Source organism: Vigna umbellata, chromosome 3 (genome assembly GCF_029865625.1).
Source record: "Vigna umbellata cultivar VRB3 chromosome 3, Vumbellata_1.0, whole genome shotgun sequence".
NCBI classification, from domain to species: domain Eukaryota; kingdom Viridiplantae; phylum Streptophyta; class Magnoliopsida; order Fabales; family Fabaceae; genus Vigna; species Vigna umbellata.
The window spans coordinates 21,006,801-21,026,183 of NC_142167.1; the positions used below are offsets into that span (position 1 = coordinate 21,006,801).

The window sequence follows — 19,383 nt, forward strand, 5'->3', positions numbered from 1 at the left end:
AGGTTGATTTTGTATTTAAATTTTTATTTATGTAACTTATAAAATAAATATTTTGTTTCTAAATTGTCACACGTATACTAAAGAATGAGAAGTCAATATTGTTTAAAATAATATATTATTATTATTGAGTGTGGTAGTATATATATATATATATATATATATATATATATATATATATATATATATATATATATATATATATATATATATTAACATACTTAATTTAGTTTTAACTTTATACCAAATTTGGATATTATTTTATTGATTTTTTCTTAAGAATTCATTTGACTTTGAGTATCTAAAATTTGTATATTTTTAAATTGAATCCCTAAAATTTTATTTTAATGTCAGTTAATGTCATGTTGTCTTCTATATATTGTCATTGCTTAAGCGTATATAAATAATGACATGTTATATTTTAAACTCTTGTAAATTTTTATATTTTAGTATTTATTAATTTTTTGCATAGAATATCCAAAAATTTAATACTTTTTAATGAAGAATTTATAATAATAATTCAATTATAAATACTTAAATTCAGAGGAACCTAAAGTTTAATTTTTTTATTTATTTTTCATCTAAAAACATATAATGCAAAAGAATAGTTATTTCAATACACTTGACAATACAATCAAACAACAGATATTTCATTAAAAAGTATAAAAAATCAAACCAATCAATGAGCACACTCTTTATTAAAAATTTAAATAAAAAGTAATGAAACTTTTTAAAAATATTGAAACTTAATTATAGCAATATAATATAATCAAATTATTTTCTAAATTATTATAATATTTATCTAAAAACCTGTCCCAGCTAATTATCCCTAAACCCTAAAATTCCTCTTGAAGATTGATACTTCGTTTTGTTTTTCTTCCGCCACTTCACCAGTGTCTCTGCGCTCTTTAAGGTATGTTCTTCACAGCTCTAAATACTCTTTTCCATTGTTGTTTACTTTCCAGTTTTCATATGCATTGCCCCAACCTCTACTATCGTCCATCCTTTTAACAAATTCTTCTATCACTAAAACCAATTTCACCGATTACGAAATTCATTTTATTTTTGTGTGTGAATATTCTTGCAAGAGGTAAAGCTGAATTTTTTGTTTTGTATTTTCTTTAGACGATCTCAAGTTTCTGAGATCCTATCTTCCCAGCCTGCTTGATCTTTTTTCCTATTCTACTTTGCATTGCTAAACAGGTGAAGGATGGAGATAAATTTGGGGAAACTTGCATTTGACGTTGATTTTCATCCGTCAGATAACCTTGTCGCCACGGGTCTAATTAACGGGGACCTTCATCTGTACGTTGCTTTGGATTAGAGCTGCAGCTTTCATAGCTAATACAGTTTTTTAATTATTTATACCTTTTTGGCATTTATGATAATTATTACATTGAATATGTGTGCTGCAGATACCGTTATAGCCCTGATAGTGTCCCTGTGAGGTATAGACTGTGAACCTTTTGTTTTTATACTTGTTTGATACTTGTAAACTCGCATACATGTTGACTTTATTTGTTTTCTGTGTGCCGTTTGCTGTTAGGAGATAGTTGTTGGTAATATGTAGTCCTCTGTTGCAATTATTAATTATTTTACTAATTATTCTTTCAGGCAATTGGAAGTTCATGCGCACACAGAGTCTTGCAGGGCTTCTCGATTCATCAATGGTGGACGTGGTAATGCACATTATTTTCGATATTGTGTATAACTTCTGATGATCTTACTTGCATGCGTTTGAGTTTAAAATGTTTATGGTCATGTTTCTCTTTTAGTGCTGTTGACGGGTTCTCCAGATTGCTCTATACTGGCTACGGATGTGGAGACCGGATCTACAATTACCCGTATTGATAATGCTCACGAGTGAGTAGATTTACTGCAGTTACTGATTTGTTGTGATTTGGGTAACGGGATAATCACTAGCATCCTCATTGCTTTAGAATTTTTATTTGGCTTTTGTTGTGATATAGGGCTGCAGTAAATAGATTGATAAACTTGACCGAGTCAACTGTTGCCTCAGGAGACGATGAGGGTTGTATAAAGGTACATTTTTGTTCTTATTTCAAATTCTCAGAATTTGTATTTTATTTGAATTCCAGATTATTTTGTGGTATGCATTAATAATATTTTACATAGATATTCAGCCATTTCTAAGATAGTGGATGGCAGCAATGGATTGATCTCTTGTTTTAAAATTTAACAATCTTTGCTGAGCTCTTAAATTGATAAACCTTAATTAGGTGTGCTCGACTAATTTTGAAAGCCCTATGCTCATAGCAAGCACAGAAAATACCAGGTCAATGATCACTACTAGCAAATCCGTTTGACTATAATCCCTTTCTTTCTGCAGCCACCCCCCAATAGCATTCATTATTTGAATATTGTATCATTGATTATTTTATTTTATACATGTATATTTTTAACTTTATGTTATTTTCAGTGCTATTCTGCTTAAAATCACCCTGTACTTTTCTGAAGATAGTTGCAATTTTGATCTTGTAGAGTTATGGGAAGGTCAGACTGTTGGTGCTTTCTCAACGTGTTTCATCTGCTCTTCTTTGTTGTAGGTTTGGGATACCAGAGAACGCTCTTGCTGCAATTCTTTTGATGCCCATGAAGATTACATTTCAGACATGACTTTTGCTTCTGATGCAATGAAACTGTTGACAACAAGGTAGTAAATTCATGTAGCTCACCTGCCCTAAAATATCAATGGATATAGTGTAAATTCTTATTTTCCATAAATTTCCTGTTTTTTTAGCGGAGACGGGACTCTGTCTGTTTGCAATCTTCGAAGAAATACAGTAAGTTGAATATCTGTATTTTCTGGTTCCTCTTAAAGCATATGTTCTCTCTACTTATTTCATGATTTTTAACCACCCATTCATGATTTATTGAAAGGTACAAACTCGATCCGAATTTTCTGAAGATGAGTTGCTGTCTGTTGTTTTAATGAAGGTATTAAAGTCAAAGTCCATGAATTTGCAGTGAATTCTTATGCTTTTATAGGAACTTTTTAAATATTTCTGGAAAAGCATTTTTGTTATTTCTATCTTCACTTTTATAATTTGGCCAATAGTTTAGGGACTAAAAACATATTTAACCCTTTTAAGTTTTATGAAAGGAACCTTTCTTTTGTTTTGTAATTTTCTTTTCTGTATGCATTTTAAAAGACGACACTAATAGTTTTGTATTTATTTAATATTGAAAGGCAAAAAAAAAATGAAAAAATCAATGTAGTTATAAGAATATGATATTTTTTATTTTCAGGACTGTTTGCTGCAAAACCACTTCCTACAGAATCAGTGAGAGTGGACAGTGATCCACCACCAGATTGTAATGGATTGAGATGCAGTCTTGGAACTGAGTTTTGTACCATATGCTGCAATGGACAAGGATCCAAAACAATCGATTAAGCAAATAAATATTTAAAATTAATAATAATGGTATAATAATATTGTATACCTCTATTTTAAGAGAATTTATTGAACGTAATACGGTCATTTACATGAATTATGCTGCTCCAAAAGCAACAGACAAACAACCAGGTCTTACCAAAAAATTAATTTATCACTGAATGAATATTAGTATACACGAAAATAGAATAAAATGTAAGCTATGGTTTTACTCTTTAACAATGAATATATTCAAGGATTAAGATAAAAAAAATTGTATGACAATGAAAACTGTATAATGAAATTGAATTTGATGAATTATGAAATTGGGTGGTGTGGTTTGTAGGATGGACATGTCTCTATTGACAGCATAAGAAAACTGTATAATGAAATTTTTCTGACCAGACATTAGTCAGTGCAAGTTTCATGCACCAAACCATCTTATAAATTTGGAATCAAACATTGCCTTTTCTGGTAAAAGCTTTGTCTTCAACCTTTGCTTCCAGGCTTTTTGTGCTTTCCTATTCTAGCTAGCTTTTTTCAATTTCAAAAAGCACAATTCAAAGACAATATGAACTGGGGCACACCAAAAAACTAATACATCAAAAGAGGAACATTTCCATATTAGGCTTTACATTCATCATGTAGTACTTCAATTAATTTTGTACTATCCAACCATTTCTATCAGCTTAATTTTACAAATTCTTGCCAATGCAATTTGTTTTCACGAAACCTTCTATGATTTTCCATCTCATGCAAAAATGTATTTTGTTTTTTTAGTATATTTATCAAGAAAATCACTTGATCATCGAGCTTGTTTAAGTAATCAGAATTATTTGTGGAAGACCCCAACCTATGATATTAAAAATTATTGATTCGGTGGATTATTGTCCAAAAACAGTAATCGTGTTATTTTTTTGTAGGCTAGTTTATGTTTTTATTCCAGTTTCTGTTTTTATCCCTTTCTCTTTGGAACTCTATAAATAGAGTTTTTCCATTCACAAACTGTTGTAATTTTTACACACATTCAAGCAATAATATCAGATATACATTTTCTCTAAAGCAAATCAGGAACTCTTTCACTAACCTCTTAACCGTTCTTTTCTTCTCCTTCTCTTCGGTTTTCTTTCCTCTTTCATCTCCGGTGAAGACAACCTTTTGCTCCGACGCAGGATCTCCATGGAAGCCCTCGAACTTTTCTTTTCTCTCACTCGAGCCTTTCTGTCTTATCACCCACTTACCATCTGATCTAAAGGAGGCTTATAGTGAAAGTTAAGTTTCGTGTTTTGGGTTCAAAGGCTGCGTTTTGGATTAAAGGCCATTGGGCCTATTCTTTTCAGTGCGGCAAGTTTTCTTTATGGTATAAAGAGCATAAACCATACCCACTTTACTTCCGCTGCCCAGGTTCTGTTCTTTGATGATTCTTGCTTCCTTCTACCATGGATATCACAGACCAGTCTACCAACCTCGCCAGCCCTTTCTACTTACACCCTGGGGAGAATCCAGAATTAACCCTCATCTCTCAAGTCCTGGGTGAGACTAATTACTCTTATTGGAGCAGAAGCATGAGAAGAGCACTCCTATCCAAAAACAAGATCAACTTTATTGATGGGTCTATCAAGAAACCCAAGAAAAATGAAGCTTTGTTTGATGCATGGGAAAGATGCAACATGATGGTACTCATGGATTATAAAAACACTTTCTCTAGAAATTGCAAAAAGTGTAATATATGTTGAAGAAGCCAAAGAATTGTGGGATGAGCTAAAGGAGAGATTTTCTAAAGGTGACTATTTTAAAATCTCTGACCTTCTCCAAGACATTCATTCAATCAAACAAGGGGAAAGAACTGTTAATCAATTCTTTACTGACTTAAAAATCCTCTGGGAAGAATTGGAATCTCTTAGGCCCATACCCAACTGTACCTGTGAAATCCCTTGCAGCTGTGAACTCTCAAGAACTTCTCTGAAATACAGAGAAGTAGAGCATGTTATATGCTTTTTAAAAGGGTTAAATGACACCTATAATACTGTCCTGACCCAGATTCTATTGATGGAACCCCTGTCAAACATCAATCGTGTTTTCTCTCTCGTTATGCAACAAGAGAGACAAGAAAGGTCTGAATCTGGCACTGCAAGCCATAATCACTCTACTGAAACCAGTAGAGTCCTAGCCAATGTTGCTAACAGGAACAACAATTGGAAAGCAGACCAGACCTGGAAAAATCAAGGTCGTGGTGTTGGGTCACATGGTCTGGGAAGAGGCAGAGGAAAGAATCCTAATTATGGAAAACAGTGTTCTTACTGCAACAAGATGAATCACATTGTGGATGAGTGCTACTCCAAGCACGATTTTCCACCTTGGTACAAAAAGAATGATAGCAATCAAGAGAAAAGAAGTGACTGAAACTCTACTAATGTCTGCCAAGGCAGTTCTGGACCAGAAAATACCCATCAGGGAGACACCAGCACTACTTTCAACAAACTCACCTCAGAGCAAATTGAAAAACTTCTCAAAATGATTGAGAAAGCTGATGAGCCTACACATAAGATCAATCAGATGCAGAGGAATGACAAGGAGGACAAACCAGGTACTCTTTCTTGGATTATTGACACTGGGGCCACTGATCATGTGACCCATGAGAAAGGGAATTTTGTCACCTTCTATAAGATTAAGCCCATTACTGTTAAATTGCCTAATAACTCTGTTATTACTGCCAAACATGCAGGAACTATTCAATTTTCTAGAGACTTTGTGATTTTTAATGTGCTTTATATCCCTGATTTCTCTTTCAATTTAATCTATGTTCAAAGTCTTATAAGAGACTTGAATTGTAGCCTAATTTTTTCTTCTGATGTTTGCTAGATAAGGGAGAACTCTACATTGAAGATGATTGGGTGTGCTAACTCTTACAAGGGTCTCTACTACCTACAAACATATTGATGTAAATCTATGGCACTATAGATTAGGCCATCCTGGACACAAGGTTGTCAAACAGATTTGTGAACATTTTCCCTATGTACAAATGAATGCTAATACTGTTTGTGATGTTTGCCACTATGCTAAGCAACATAAATCGCCTTTTCCTATAAGTAATTCCTTATCTGCGGAATGTTTTGAAATGATTCACTGTGATATATGGGGTCCTCTTTTTGTTTCTTCTATTCATGGACATAAATATTTTCTTACTATTGTTGATGATTATAGTCGACCTACATGGATATTTTTTATGAACAATATGGGCCAAACTAGAGGCTTATTACAAAATTTTATTGTTAAGATTAAGAATCAGTTTGGTAAAATAATTAAGACTGTTAGAACTGAACCCGAGTTCAACTGTGTCAACTTATATGACTTGCATGGTACTAGCCATCAAAGCCTGATTATTCAAACCTTTGTTATTGTAATAAAACTAGTATTTAAAGGATGCATTTTATTTATTTTTTGACGAAAATTCATTGACAATGACAAACAAAAAAGGTTCCTTTCCTGACACATACACCCTGTTTAGATCCTTGTCCATTGCAGCATATTGTACAAAACTGAGTTCCAAAACTGCATTTCAATCCATTGCAATCTGGCGGTGGATCACTCTCCACTCTTACTGATTCTGTAGGAAATGAAAAGGCTCGTCTTTTACTAACATTCTGAAAGAGAGAAGAAGAAGAATGACAAAAGAGAGAAGAGAAGAAGAAGAAGAAGAATCACCTTGTTGGGAAACACAAAGTTCAGCTGAGAAAAGGATCCCAGCAAAACAGAAGCTCAACCAAAAAAGAGACATTGCAGTGTTGTGTTGTGAGTCACGGAAGAAGTTGAACAAGTGAGGTTTATGAAAATGCAGTTTTATGTTACCAGTTTTATGGCTTTTTAAAGTGAATTATTTTATGAAAATGTAGTAATTTTTGACCGAATAGAAAAATCGTGTAATCATGCAATGGTGCTCTGAAAGTTTATGTTACCAGTTTTGTGGTAAACAAAGTAAAAAGTTGCTTTATTTCCTTTTTCTATTTTTATTTAAGTACCAACGAAAGAAGAATTCACTTTGCTCGGTGTGGGCTCACCTTACTGCCATTACCGCATTCTCTCATTCGTAGTTTTTAGGAAGAGATTCTGGAATAACTATGTTTGTGTTTAACTTTTACTATTTAATTTGATTAAGAAAAATAAAATCATACAAAAGAGAAAAATTCGGATTTTATTTTTATTAATATTATTATAATAATTTTTTCATTATTAATATTATTATCATTACTGTTATTAATAATAATAATAATAATAAAGTGAGGTCATTATTTTAATAAAGTTTTGTGTTCTTTTTGTCTCAGTTTGCTAAAATTGAAAGGTACTTTATGCCAAAAACCTAAACAACGCACAGAGATCTATTCCATTTTTACAACGAAAACTCTAAGTTGTCCCTTTCCATCTCACACAACTCTGTAATGGCTTTTTTGTGGTTCTATATTGCTGTTTTGTCTGGGACTATTTTTTCAGCTCAATTCTCTGTTTTCGAGCAAGGTGATGTTTCGTCTTCATCTCTTATCTCTTATAACAGTAGGGTTTCCCTCTGCTCAATCACAATAACTTTTAAAATCTTACTCGTCGTCTTCCTCCTTAACAGCGTATTCAGCCGGTGAGAGACGAATGGAGGACGATAAAGTGACAGATTTACCTGGACAACCAGTAGTAAACTTCAATCACTATGCTGGTTACGTGAAGTTAAGACGAGAAGAAAAGAAAGCACTATTTTACTGGTTCTTCGAAGCTCAAGAGGCTTCATCGCATAAACCTCTCGTGCTTTGGCTAACTGGAGGTATGTCTTGACCAATCTTTCATTCATTTTAAGTTATACAATTTCTTTTATCTTAATATTTTAGTGTGTTTCTTGTTAAGAGCAAAACTTATCGTTAATGATAAATTAATCTTTTTGTAGGACCTGGTTGTTCGTCTGTTGCTTTTGGAGCAGCACAAGAGATTGGTCCATTTCGTGTAGACGACCATCAGCGTATTACCTTCAACAAATTCTCCTGGAACAGAGGTATACAAAATTATTTTACGATTGTTTTAAATTTTAAATATTTATTTGCTTAACTGATTGTTTTGGACTCTGTTGTTTCAATTTTACAGTTGCCAATATCATATTCTTGGAATCACCGATTAGTGTGGGTTTTTCTTACACTAATAATTCCGATGACTTAAGCAAGCTCGGTGATCAAGTGGTTGCTCTTGATAACTATGCCTTCTTGCTTGGTTGGTTTAAGAGATTTCCAAGATTCAAATCCCATGAATTTTATATCGTAGGAGAGAGCTATGGAGGTACTTTCTGATATCTATATTTAATCAATAATTTACTAACTACTTTTATTGAAGAAATCTTTTACATGTGTTTGAAATAACAGGACATTATGCTCCACAGTTGGCTGAGGTTATACATGAAGGGAACAAAAATGGCCCTTACATAAATCTTAAGGGATTCATGGTAATTTACGAAACAATGTTGTACGGTTTAAACTGATATACTCAAAAAATGAAATACCTTTTTCATTAAATTTAACGATGAATTTGGTGCGACATAAAATACAGATGGGAAACCCTGTGATTAACGATGTGACAGACTTGAAAGGCATATTTGATTTTGCTTTCTATCATGCCATAATTTCAAAGCAAGTATATGATGGCATAAGAGAGAAATGTGATTTCATGACAAAAAACAATACAAAGGAATGTAGTTGGATCGTGGCCAAATTCGTAAAGGCCTATTCTGACATAGATGTATTTAGTATTTACTCTCCTGTCTGTCTGTTGGACTATGAAAGACCAGTTTCAAGTATGTTTGATGGTATCCCGTATGCTGTCTCAGAATTTGTAAGTATAATTTGTCTGATTTAAAACTCACTATTTTGTTAATTAATAATACACCTGTATTAAATAATGGAAAAAAATAAATTATTTTGTGATGCATTTTAGGACCTCCGGAATATGATTCCGACAATGGCTTACGATCCATGTAAAGCTAACGACGTGGAGAAGTATTTCAACAGGAAGGATGTCCAGAAGGCCATTCATGCATACCTCCCTGACATGTTTGATCCCTACACGATATGCAGGTACTGATTTTCATGTATAATATATGTATTTAACTGTTTATTTTTAACTGATTAAATTAACACAGTAATATTTATTTTGTGATGAAGCACTAAAATTAAAAAATGGAATGATTCGCCAAGCACAGTTCTTCCAGTGATTCAGAAACTACTACATGCTGGTTTACGCATTTGGATGTACAGGTATATATACTTATAATTACTTGCATATATAGTATATTTGAAGAAGTTTGACGATGATATTGATAGAGATCTTTTACATTACCGATCGTCTCTACTTTAGGACGATCGGTGGTGAGAAGACAACTGAACCTGTCGATCGGTACGACTGATCGTCCGAGAGTAGAGACGATCGGCAGTGAAAAGACAACAGGAACAGTAGCGAGAAGTCAACAGAACCTGTCGATCGGTACAACCGATCGTCCGAGAGTAGAGCCGATTAGTGGTGACGATCGGTAAGAACAATCGGTAATGTAAAAGATCTCAATCATACAGCCGATCGTCCGAGTAGAGCCGATCAGTGATGACAATCGGTAAGGACGATCGGTAATGTACGGTGACGATATCGGTAATGTAAAAGATCTTTATCAGATATTTTAACATAGATATAAATAAATGCAGTGGAGACAGTGATGGTAGAGTTCCATGGTTATCAACGAGATACAGTTTGGAAGAGCTGAAAGTGAATGTGACAAGAGAATGGAGAGCTTGGTTTGAAGGAAGAGAAGTTGGAGGATGGGTAGAGGAGTACGAGGGTGGTCTCACTTTTGCCTCCATTAGAGGTGCTGGTCATCAAGCTCCAATTTATAAACCACGAGAAGCTCTTTCTCTCTTCTACCATTTCCTTTCTGGTCAATCGCTTCCTTCTTCTACCTTCTGATTCATTCCATCTGTAAATTGTCATCTTTTTACATTTATTCACATCCAAGAGAAATTGTCATTTTACAGAATATATATGTTTTTTACATGTCTCAGTCTATTATTAGAAAGTTAATAATCAATAGTTACTGCTATAATTAAAATATATATACATATATGAAATGAAACAAGAATATGAAAGGGAAAGGAGAATTATTTTACGAAAGAAAAAAAAATCGAATGTTTTTAAATGGTTAGTTTATTAAATTTGAAGTTTTAATGATTTAAAAATTGAGTTTGAAATGTGTGGATTGAAAGTTTAATAATTTAAAAATCGTAACTTACAAATAAATGATAAAATGTTAATAACTTTAAGACAATTAATTAAACTCTTATTTTTTTTATGATAAACCGTGAATAATTAAACAATTACACGCTGTTTAAACTAATTTTTTGTAGTGAGTTTTCGACATTTCAGAAGCAATTTTTTAAACAAGATTCCGTTTTAATGTTTTGAGTTAAATAATTAAATATTAATGTTATTGTAGAAATTTAATTACAGGCTCTTGCTTTGGGTCTCATCATGCAAATTCAAAAGCATTAATTTCCGAAAATACTAAAGAAAAATTAAGTATCATGCATTTAGAAAACCATGAAAAAAGTGATTCATCTTTCAAAATATCAGCCTTTCCACATTTCACAGTTTTACTGGATTCATCTTTTATAACAATTAATTTGGCAGTGGTTTGGCAGCCATCATTAAATAATTAATTAATGTTTTCATTAATTAATTAAATGTTTTCATTAATTAATTAAATGTTTTCATTAATTATAGTTAAATGTTTTCATTAATTAATTATTTAATGTTTTCATTAATTAATTAAATGTTTTCATTAATTAATTAATGATGCATTTCTAAACAGGGTGTATGTGTTAGTAAAGGAACCTTTTTTGTTTGTACATGTCAATGAATTTTCGTGAAAAAATAAATAAAATGCATGCTTTAAATAGTAGTTTTATTACAATAATAACAAATAATTTATAGGAGTTTGAATAATTATGAAGTAAATTGAATTTTAATTATGATCTACCAAGTATTAATTTTAAGTTTCTACAAATTAATTTTTAAAAGATGAATCCAACAAAACTGTGAAATGTCGAAAGTCTTATATTTTAAAATTAGAGCTTCCGAATTCTCCAATAACGATGATAGTTTAAAACTATTTCTCACTAAATAAGCGAGTAAAATAATTGATTTGACCTATATGAAATAGATAACAACGGTTCATAAATAATTAATTTGATCCAATAAAATTAATAAGAAATTCATAAATAATAATAACAACAATAATAATTTTAATGTTTATATTTAATTAGTAATTAATATTTAAAAAAATTATTGCAGTAAATTATAAAATAAATCAATAACTAGAACTGTCAAAACGGGTCATCCGACCCGACCCGGCCCGATCCACTACGGGTTGGTCACAAAGTGAGTCAACCCAACCCAACTCATTTATTAGCGAGCCAGAAAAATTCAAACCCGGTCCGACCCACCCTTGGTGGATAAATGAGTTAGCTCACTAGCTCACTTAATTACATTTTTTTTAATAAAAAAAATTATAATAATTTTATAATTCAAATTTAAATAAAATTCACTCCCATGGGTATTTAATTAATTTTGAAAATAAGAAACTTAAAAAAAATTTTCAAGCAAAAAAATAATAATAAATATTTTTTATAAAATTAAAATTAAATTTTAATAAAATAAAATTAGGTAGGTGGGTTGGTGGGCCAACCCGGCCCACCACAGATTCAACCTGCATGAGCCGGGTTTAAATCTGACCCGCATAAAAAAATGTAATTTTTTCAAATCCAACCCGACTCAAACCTGTGGTGGGTCGAGTTGGCCCGCGGGTTGTGACCCATTTCGACAGCTCTATTAATAACATTAATTGTATCAATTAAAATTAATATTTAATAATTTAACTTAAAACGTTAAAACACAATCTAATCTTGTTTTAAAATATTGTTTTTTGAAATGTTGAAAACTCACTAAGAAAAATAAGTTTTTATAGCGTTTAACTATTCACCGTGTATCAAAACCCGATAGAAAATATTATGTAAGTTACGATTTTGTAATTAAACAGTAAGTTTTTATAGCGTTTAATTATAGAGTTTAATTAATTGCTATTAAATTATTAACATTTTATTATTTATTACGATTTCAAATCATTATTTAAATTTATATTGTTAGAATAAAATATTTATTAAGGAGTGACATATATTGAATTATTAAGGAGTGGATTTCTCATTTCAGTATATTTTTTATTCGTTTCCTTATTTAATAGTATTAAAAAACTTTTTTTTTTGTGGAAAATTGATCACAGCCTTACTTACTAAGGAGACATTTCCAGTTCTTTCCATGAAAATTTTTCACTCAGAAAAAGATTTCCTACCCTTCAGATTTGGAAAAGAAAAATTTATATCTCAATATTTGAAAAACTTTAGTACAAAACTTTAATCATATAAAAACAAAACTTTAATCATATAAAAATGTTTGTGTGTTTTCCTTTGCTGTGTGCTTTTCCTTCTCTTCTATGCCACTATAGTCACTACCTTTTTTATTTTTTCTCTCTCAAGGTTAACCTTTTCTCGTGTTCAAATTTATAAAGAGGCTAGAAAATTAAGAAAAATTAAATAAAACATTTGAGATGAAGAGAGAGAAGAATAAAATAAAATAAGGTTGGATGTAAGAAATCTTTTTTCCAAATTTTTTATGTGAAAATCTTTTTATGAAGAAAATTTCAAATTTATTATGACAAAAAATATTTATGAATCGAATTTCGAAATAGAGTCTTTAATAAAAAGAAAAAAAATTAAATTTTTTTTTATTAAGATTAAAATAAATTAAAAAGTTGGAAATACAATATCAAATGTTGGAAGTATAGGATGAAATATCTTATTCAGAAAGAAAATTTACTTAGTATTAAGATATTATAAAGATTATTGAAGATAATACAACTTAATATAATTTTTTATGACAGACTTTTAGGTTAAAGTTGATTAAGTTATTTTTAATTTTACTTAGTAATATTATCAAGGTTATTGTTAACTAATATTACTTAGTGTTCATTTTAATATAAAAAATATTTTTTATATGTGTAAAACATATATTTTTATTAACATCAATAAATAAATGGTAATTTTAGTTAAGGTTATTTTCTAACAATATTAATCAAGATGATAGAAATTATTTCTCAAGTTTTTTTGTAGTTTATACTATTAGAGTTGTATATTAGATTATGACTAATAATGATGTTTGTATAAGTTTTTTCATCTAATATTATTGATGGATTATTCTATAATAAATGTCAATCAGAACATTTTAAATTTAAATCCGTCATTTTGTTTATTTAATGATGATTAAAATTATTTATTTAGATAAAAAAAATTAAAATTTAATGAATTTAAAATTTTTCTATTTAAACAAAACACTAAAAAAATAAATTCAAACTTAATATATTTAAACTTTCTGAAAATTATAAAATTGTGTATCATCACTATCCAAGCCCAAGTTAAAAGATAAAAAATGCTATGTGATTATATTTAATATTTTTTTTATTAAAATTTAAAAGTAAAAGATGTTAAAATTGTTTAATTTAAATGTGAAGTTACAAAATAAATAAGAATGAAAACATATAAAAAAGTCCATCATCTTTATAGATTAATATACTGTTACGGGTTATAGATGAAAAAAAAGTGTTGACTACATTTTTCATCATGGCCGGTGGCGTGGCGGCGGTGATTGTTCGGTGACGTCCTAGCTTTCAAAGGTTTGTTCTTTTACTCTTCTCATCTTTGAATAGTAAATTGAATCCAACTGTAGTCTTAGTAACCTGAATTGGATAATGCCACGGTTCTATATTCTGTTAGAACTTGGGGGAAGAGCGACCAAAATGGTGATTATTATTGTTAGATGAATTTTCTAGTATTGCATTGGGGTAAAGCTGCCTTGATGTGAGCGAAATCTTTCTTTGATTCAAAGAGAAATGATTAGGAAGGAAGCAATGAAATGTTTATAGGCTTGCTGACTAGGAGGTGTTTGTAGAAATGCCACTCAGGTATAATAGTTTGTTTATTTTTTTGACATTATTTCAGTTTATTTTCTCCGCTTGAGATCTTCCTTCCTTCATTTATTTTGTCATGTTTAGTTTTCAGTGTGTCACTTTGCAACTGATTTGATCTCTTTTTCTGTCTTACGCTTCTTTTCCAGCTTCTAAAATTTGGTGGGCATAAAAATCTTGTTAGGCTAGCACCTTTCTCTCCAAATCACTGATGGCTTTTTTATTTCAGAAATTTCAAGAGGTATCTCCTAATTTTTGTATGAAATATTACTACTTTTTGGTTGACTTTGCTAAATTATTTAAATTATGTGTTAATCTCACTGCCCTCGTCAAAGACATGCCGTCTTTAACGAAGAGTGACCAAAATTCATTCGGAGCAAAATATGTTCTTATGTTATGGTTAACTATGATATCTTATTCCATATGTGGAGCATCATGTGAAACCTATAACAACAATTTTGGTTTTAATTTGTCTCCAGGCTGTGAGAACCCTCACAAAAAATCCCATATTTTCTAGGGATCCTCAACAACTACAATTTGAAGCGGACATTAACTGTTTGTTTCTTTATACAAGGTTGGTCCTTTCTACTGTCTAAGTTTATTGATTAATTTTGACTGTGAAGTTTCATTCATTTGGTTTATATCATGGTAATATACACTTTTCTCTTTATGTTTGTATCATGGACGAGCTAATATATTTATAAACTAAGACTTAGAATTCCTACTCTCTTTATCATTCCACCGTTGTTTTCTTAGAGTCTTTCAGTCTACTATTACTGTTGATTGGATGAAAATGGGAGAAGAGAGATAGAAAGAGTCCACAATATATTTGTAATTTACTTAGAAAGAAGGGTTTGACAAAATAGACTGTGTTTGTGTCCCAACCTTATTAATAATCAAAGGTGGCTGAAGCCAGACAAATAGATTTGTTAATATTCAGTTCGGTTAGTAGTTTGGGTAAAAAATGGCTCTTATGAAGTTGGAAGTGAATGGAGATGGCTTTGAGTTTGAAAGTCAATGTCTCTAAACTGGAGCTGCCAAATCCAGCCGCATTCTCTATCATTAGGCTAGCCAATTTGAGACAGCTTAAGGTATTACTCTGACTTTCTAAGCTTCAATCATTGTATTCAAAGAAGGATCATCAATGCTACTTCTGATATAGATTATAGATAATCAACTGTCTCTGTTCTGATGAGAAATTCCATTGATATGCATTTGTTTGAATACGAAGATCCATGTAACCATTGGGCACCCCTTCAGTTATTGGTTTTATTGATTAATAAATATGATAACGATCGACTCTTTTGAGCAATTTCTTCTTATCATTATATAATACTATATAAAAAAAATGGAATTGGCGTGTAATAAAAGTGAGAACCACGTTTTACATCTGCCTGTGAACAAGATTATCAAGACTGAAGTCACTGATCCTCATGAAGAGACCTGTAATATTGATGCTATTAAATATAATGAAACTACAAGAAGACGAGGAAGGGTAAGGTTTCCTCCAAAGCTTGTTAATAAAACAATAAAGAAACGCAAAGAAACATAGAAAAAAATGCATTAAGTTAACTTTAACGTTAAGATTTTAAATCTTCAATCGTAAGATCTCACGGGCAAAGTATTTTCTAATTCTGGTTTTATGGATTCAAATAATTTTGTTTCCAATTATTTTTTATTTTGTTTGTATATTATGCGATGTTTTTCCTTTTTAACATTTTGACATATTTTGCTCATGCAAAGACTTAAATATCCAGCTACAAACTGTTGGGGGAGAATGCTAATGAAGCAGACGCGGAAGAGATTATTAAAATGGCTAGTAAAGCCTCTTTTGTCGATCAACGGAGGCAAGTACAAGAAAATGTTCACTCTCAAATCAAAGCATTTTGCACATGCATGAACGAGATTCTTGTTTCAAAAGAAAAGATGGTGAATGGCCGCTTAGAATTATCTCAACAAGCAAACAGTCCACGTCTCCGTGGTGGGCATAGTTCTGCTAAAGGTATGTGTGACCCAACTAATAACATTCCCGGTGATTTGATCTTTGTTTTAAATTTTAATCTTCCCCTTATTTTACTTGTCATTTTGCAGTATTTTTGTCATTGCTCAGTCATTTCCTTTTCCTATTGATCCATGAAGGCATGGAGAAAAACCTTGTTGAGTTTTTTAATTCACATTTTCAAATTGCTATGAAATCTCTAATCATTGCGTGTTTATCATTTTTGTTATTGATGTGGGCAGCTGCCTCTAAACAAAGACCATTAAGCCAATCTGAAGTCTCTCAGAAGTTAAAGGATCAACTTGGTTATACACTTAATGTCAAACCTTCTCTAATACCTCACAAGGATTCTGGCAAAGGTCTATTTTTAGATGGTGCAGTTGATGTTGGTGCTGTACTAGCCTTTTATCCTGGTGTGATCTATTCCCCATCTTACTATAATCAAATTCCTGGATACCTTGATGAGCAGAACTCGTACTTGATTACAAGATATGACGGGACTGTCATTGATGCCCAACCTTGGGGTTGTGGCGGTGATGGACCAGAGCGATTCAACGGTAGAAAAATGTTAGAAAACAAACTAGTTAATGAAGGAGCTCATAAGGGTTCGGACAGAATGAGTAAACCTTTGGAAGGCTCCCAGATAGATGATGATGTAGTTGAGCGTAGAAATCCATTAGCCTTGGCTCATTTTGCTAACCACCCTCCGAAAGGGATTCTTCCTAATGTCATGATCTGCCCTTATGACTTTCCATTGACTGAAAAACACATGAGGATTTACATACCAAACATATTATTTGGAAATGAAGAAGTAAATCTGAAGAGATTTGGCAGCTCTTGGCTCAAATCTGTAGTTTCAAAAAACAGTGAATCAGATGTTCCTACCCTCAAAGCTGTTGTTCTGGTAGCAACTAGGACTCTTCAAGATGAAGAACTCCTTTTGAACTACAGGTTGAGCAACTCTAAGCAGTGGCCAGAATGGTATGCTCCAGTGGATGAAGAAGAGGACATGAATCTGAAAGATGAAAGTGGCCAATGATCAGACAGAACACCTTTCGATATCATCTCAGAATGATGCCCTAGGTTTAGGTTAAGTGTCTATCTTTGGTCACGCGTATTAGTCTTTAGGCTTAAATGCTTCCTTCGTACTCATGTTAAGAGGTGAATTTCTGTTTAGTATCCGGTTTTAAAAATGAAGACATTGGGTTCCTATATTACGAAAAGTGTATAAATAAGGTCATGTCCGTTAAGTTAACAGCAACGGCGTTAAGTCCATGCTGATGTGGCCGTACTTTTTCTCTTCTCTCTTCTGCTTGTTCTCTCTCTTGTTCAACTTTTTCTTTGATGATTTGTTGAACTTGTTATTTCTTTGTAGACTTTATTCATATATTTTTCATAACATAGGGACCCAATGTCTTCATTTTTAAAATCGGATACTAAACAGAAATTCACCTCTTAACACGAGGACAAAGTAAGCATTTAAGCCTAGTCTTTATCATACAATGTTAGCATGTTATTTATATTTAACAATTTTAAAATAAAGGTTGGAAAAAAAAAATAATGTCAAATTTTAAAGAAGTGAAAAAATAACTAAAAAACTAAAACTATACTAATTTTCCCATTACGTAAAAGTCCTTGGAAATTTAGAAAATGTAAAATTACTATGACTAAATATTTTATATATATTTTTTTTAGAATTTATAGTTCTCTTTAAATTTGATGGATTCAGATAGTAGTTAAATAGTTTGTCACTTTGTGCCACGAACCAGTTTGTTGGAACTTGATCTTTATCTCATTTTTTAATATCGCAGAGAAAAGGAATTAATTATTATAAAAGTTAACTGTTTCTCTTAAAAATTCTTATTATAAATACCACAAAAAGAGTTCAATCGTTTTAATGTTTTGATGAAATATCGTGTACCTTTTCTGGAACGTATGTTTTAGAATTGTTTTTCAATGCATACACCTTGATAAGTTTAGATATTTTGTATATACTATGTTACTGATGGATACAACCAAATATAGGTAAGAATTAGGAATTTTGATTCTTTAGTAGTTTGTGTTGTGTATATGCTGTATCTTCAAAACATAAATTTGATATTTTAAAGTATATTCAATTTTATTTAGTATATTAAAATAAATGTATTTTGAAAATATAACACTAAAAATTCAAGAAGTAAATATGGATATGATAAACAGTGCCGATATAGATATTTAAATATTAGGTTAAATTTCTATTTTATTTCTAAATTATTTTAGAATATATTTTAATTTCAAATATATATATTTGTAGTCTTTGTTTTATAAAAGTCGTCCACATCATGTAAAGTTAAATGAGGTGTAAATTTAATGTAATAGTGAGTTTTAATTTTTATTATTATATCTTATAATCATATTTTTGTGCTTGGTAAAATATGATTTAGAGATGTTAAGATGAGTTTTATTAAGTGAATAAATATAATTTATTATGATATGGGTTGTAAAGTCAGAAAAATTCAATTTTTTTAGAATAAAGATTAAATTGAACTCAAAGATAATTATGTAGATTGATAATTCGATCATTTCAAATACTAAAATATTTTCAATAATGTTTGAATAATTTAAATGTTTATTTTATTTGTTTATTAAATTATATAGCTTGACATTTTAATTTTTAATTATTATCTTTATAATGATATTTAATAAAATAAATAAACATTCTAATTTGTATTGTTATAAAATAATAAATGGAGTTAACTTTTGTGTTATAATAAATATATAAAATAAATTAAAAAAATAAATAATCTGAATCAATTCATTATTGAATTGAGTTACAAAATTTTTTACTTAAAAAAAATAACTAACTCGTTTATAATTTAATGCAAAGTGTCAGTTTAACACCTTTAATATCTTTATTATGATGCATAATA

At 30.8% G+C, this 19,383-nt stretch overlaps 3 protein-coding genes across 9 annotated transcripts; all 3 read left to right on the forward strand.

Moving 5' to 3' along the window:
- The first annotated feature begins 754 nt into the window (after positions 1-754).
- On the forward strand, positions 755-3,459 carry LOC148201880 (WD repeat-containing protein 55-like). 2 transcript variants are annotated; one of them, XM_088109795.1, is made up of 10 exons: positions 755-910; positions 1,201-1,302; positions 1,413-1,445; positions 1,612-1,676; positions 1,773-1,860; positions 1,968-2,040; positions 2,565-2,671; positions 2,759-2,801; positions 2,899-2,955; positions 3,268-3,459. In XM_088109795.1, the coding sequence occupies exons 2-10, from the start codon at positions 1,208-1,210 to the stop codon at positions 3,304-3,306; spliced, it is 600 nt and encodes a 199-aa protein (XP_087965921.1). In that variant the 5' UTR covers positions 755-910; positions 1,201-1,207; the 3' UTR covers positions 3,307-3,459. The 2 variants fall into 2 exon arrangements, with proteins under 2 accessions (XP_087965921.1, XP_087965922.1); XM_088109796.1 differs by lacking the exon at positions 755-910 and adding an exon at positions 934-1,087.
- Positions 3,460-7,731: 4,272 nt separating this feature from the next.
- LOC148201881 (serine carboxypeptidase-like 35) lies at positions 7,732-10,442 on the forward strand. Of its 3 annotated transcripts, XR_015785000.1 has the most exons (10): positions 7,732-7,904; positions 8,008-8,199; positions 8,320-8,424; positions 8,514-8,702; positions 8,786-8,865; positions 8,970-9,251; positions 9,354-9,493; positions 9,581-9,673; positions 9,774-10,023; positions 10,112-10,249. XR_015785000.1 is itself a non-coding variant. In XM_088109794.1 (9 exons), exons 1-9 carry the CDS (start codon positions 7,829-7,831, stop codon positions 10,368-10,370), a joined length of 1,350 nt encoding a protein of 449 aa, XP_087965920.1. In that variant the 5' UTR covers positions 7,735-7,828; the 3' UTR covers positions 10,371-10,442. The 3 variants fall into 3 exon arrangements, 2 of the variants coding, with proteins under 2 accessions (XP_087965920.1, XP_087965919.1); XM_088109794.1 differs by lacking the exon at positions 9,774-10,023 and having other exon boundaries at positions 7,735-7,904; positions 8,514-8,636; positions 10,112-10,442; XM_088109793.1 differs by lacking the exon at positions 9,774-10,023 and having other exon boundaries at positions 7,736-7,904; positions 10,112-10,442.
- Positions 10,443-14,034: 3,592 nt separating this feature from the next.
- LOC148201882 (uncharacterized) lies at positions 14,035-18,173 on the forward strand. 4 transcript variants are annotated; one of them, XM_088108279.1, is made up of 6 exons: positions 14,087-14,184; positions 14,285-14,472; positions 14,625-14,716; positions 14,955-15,049; positions 16,233-16,477; positions 16,717-18,173. In XM_088108279.1, the coding sequence occupies exons 3-6, from the start codon at positions 14,687-14,689 to the stop codon at positions 17,511-17,513; spliced, it is 1,167 nt and encodes a 388-aa protein (XP_087964405.1). In that variant the 5' UTR covers positions 14,087-14,184; positions 14,285-14,472; positions 14,625-14,686; the 3' UTR covers positions 17,514-18,173. The 4 variants fall into 4 exon arrangements, with proteins under 4 accessions (XP_087964404.1, XP_087964405.1, XP_087964406.1 ...); XM_088108280.1 differs by having other exon boundaries at positions 14,113-14,184; positions 14,341-14,472; XM_088108278.1 differs by lacking the exon at positions 14,285-14,472 and having other exon boundaries at positions 14,035-14,184.
- The last annotated feature ends 1,210 nt before the right edge of the window (positions 18,174-19,383 follow it).

Coding starts and splice junctions, on each gene's coding strand:
- LOC148201882 (XM_088108278.1), top strand. CDS start 14,687: ATGGCTTTTTTATTTCAGAAATTTCAAGAG. Junction 14,717..14,954: donor TATTTCAGAAATTTCAAGAG/GTATCTCCTAAT, acceptor ATTTGTCTCCAG/GCTGTGAGAACCCTCACAAA. Junction 16,478..16,716: donor TGGGCATAGTTCTGCTAAAG/GTATGTGTGACC, acceptor TGATGTGGGCAG/CTGCCTCTAAACAAAGACCA.
- LOC148201880 (XM_088109795.1), top strand. CDS start 1,208: ATGGAGATAAATTTGGGGAAACTTGCATTTGACGTTGATTTTCATCCG. Junction 1,446..1,611: donor CCTGATAGTGTCCCTGTGAG/GTATAGACTGTG, acceptor TTATTCTTTCAG/GCAATTGGAAGTTCATGCGC. Junction 2,802..2,898: donor GCAATCTTCGAAGAAATACA/GTAAGTTGAATA, acceptor ATTTATTGAAAG/GTACAAACTCGATCCGAATT.
- LOC148201881 (XM_088109793.1), top strand. CDS start 7,829: ATGGCTTTTTTGTGGTTCTATATTGCTGTTTTGTCTGGGACTATTTTT. Junction 8,425..8,513: donor CAAATTCTCCTGGAACAGAG/GTATACAAAATT, acceptor TCAATTTTACAG/TTGCCAATATCATATTCTTG. Junction 8,703..8,785: donor CGTAGGAGAGAGCTATGGAG/GTACTTTCTGAT, acceptor TTGAAATAACAG/GACATTATGCTCCACAGTTG.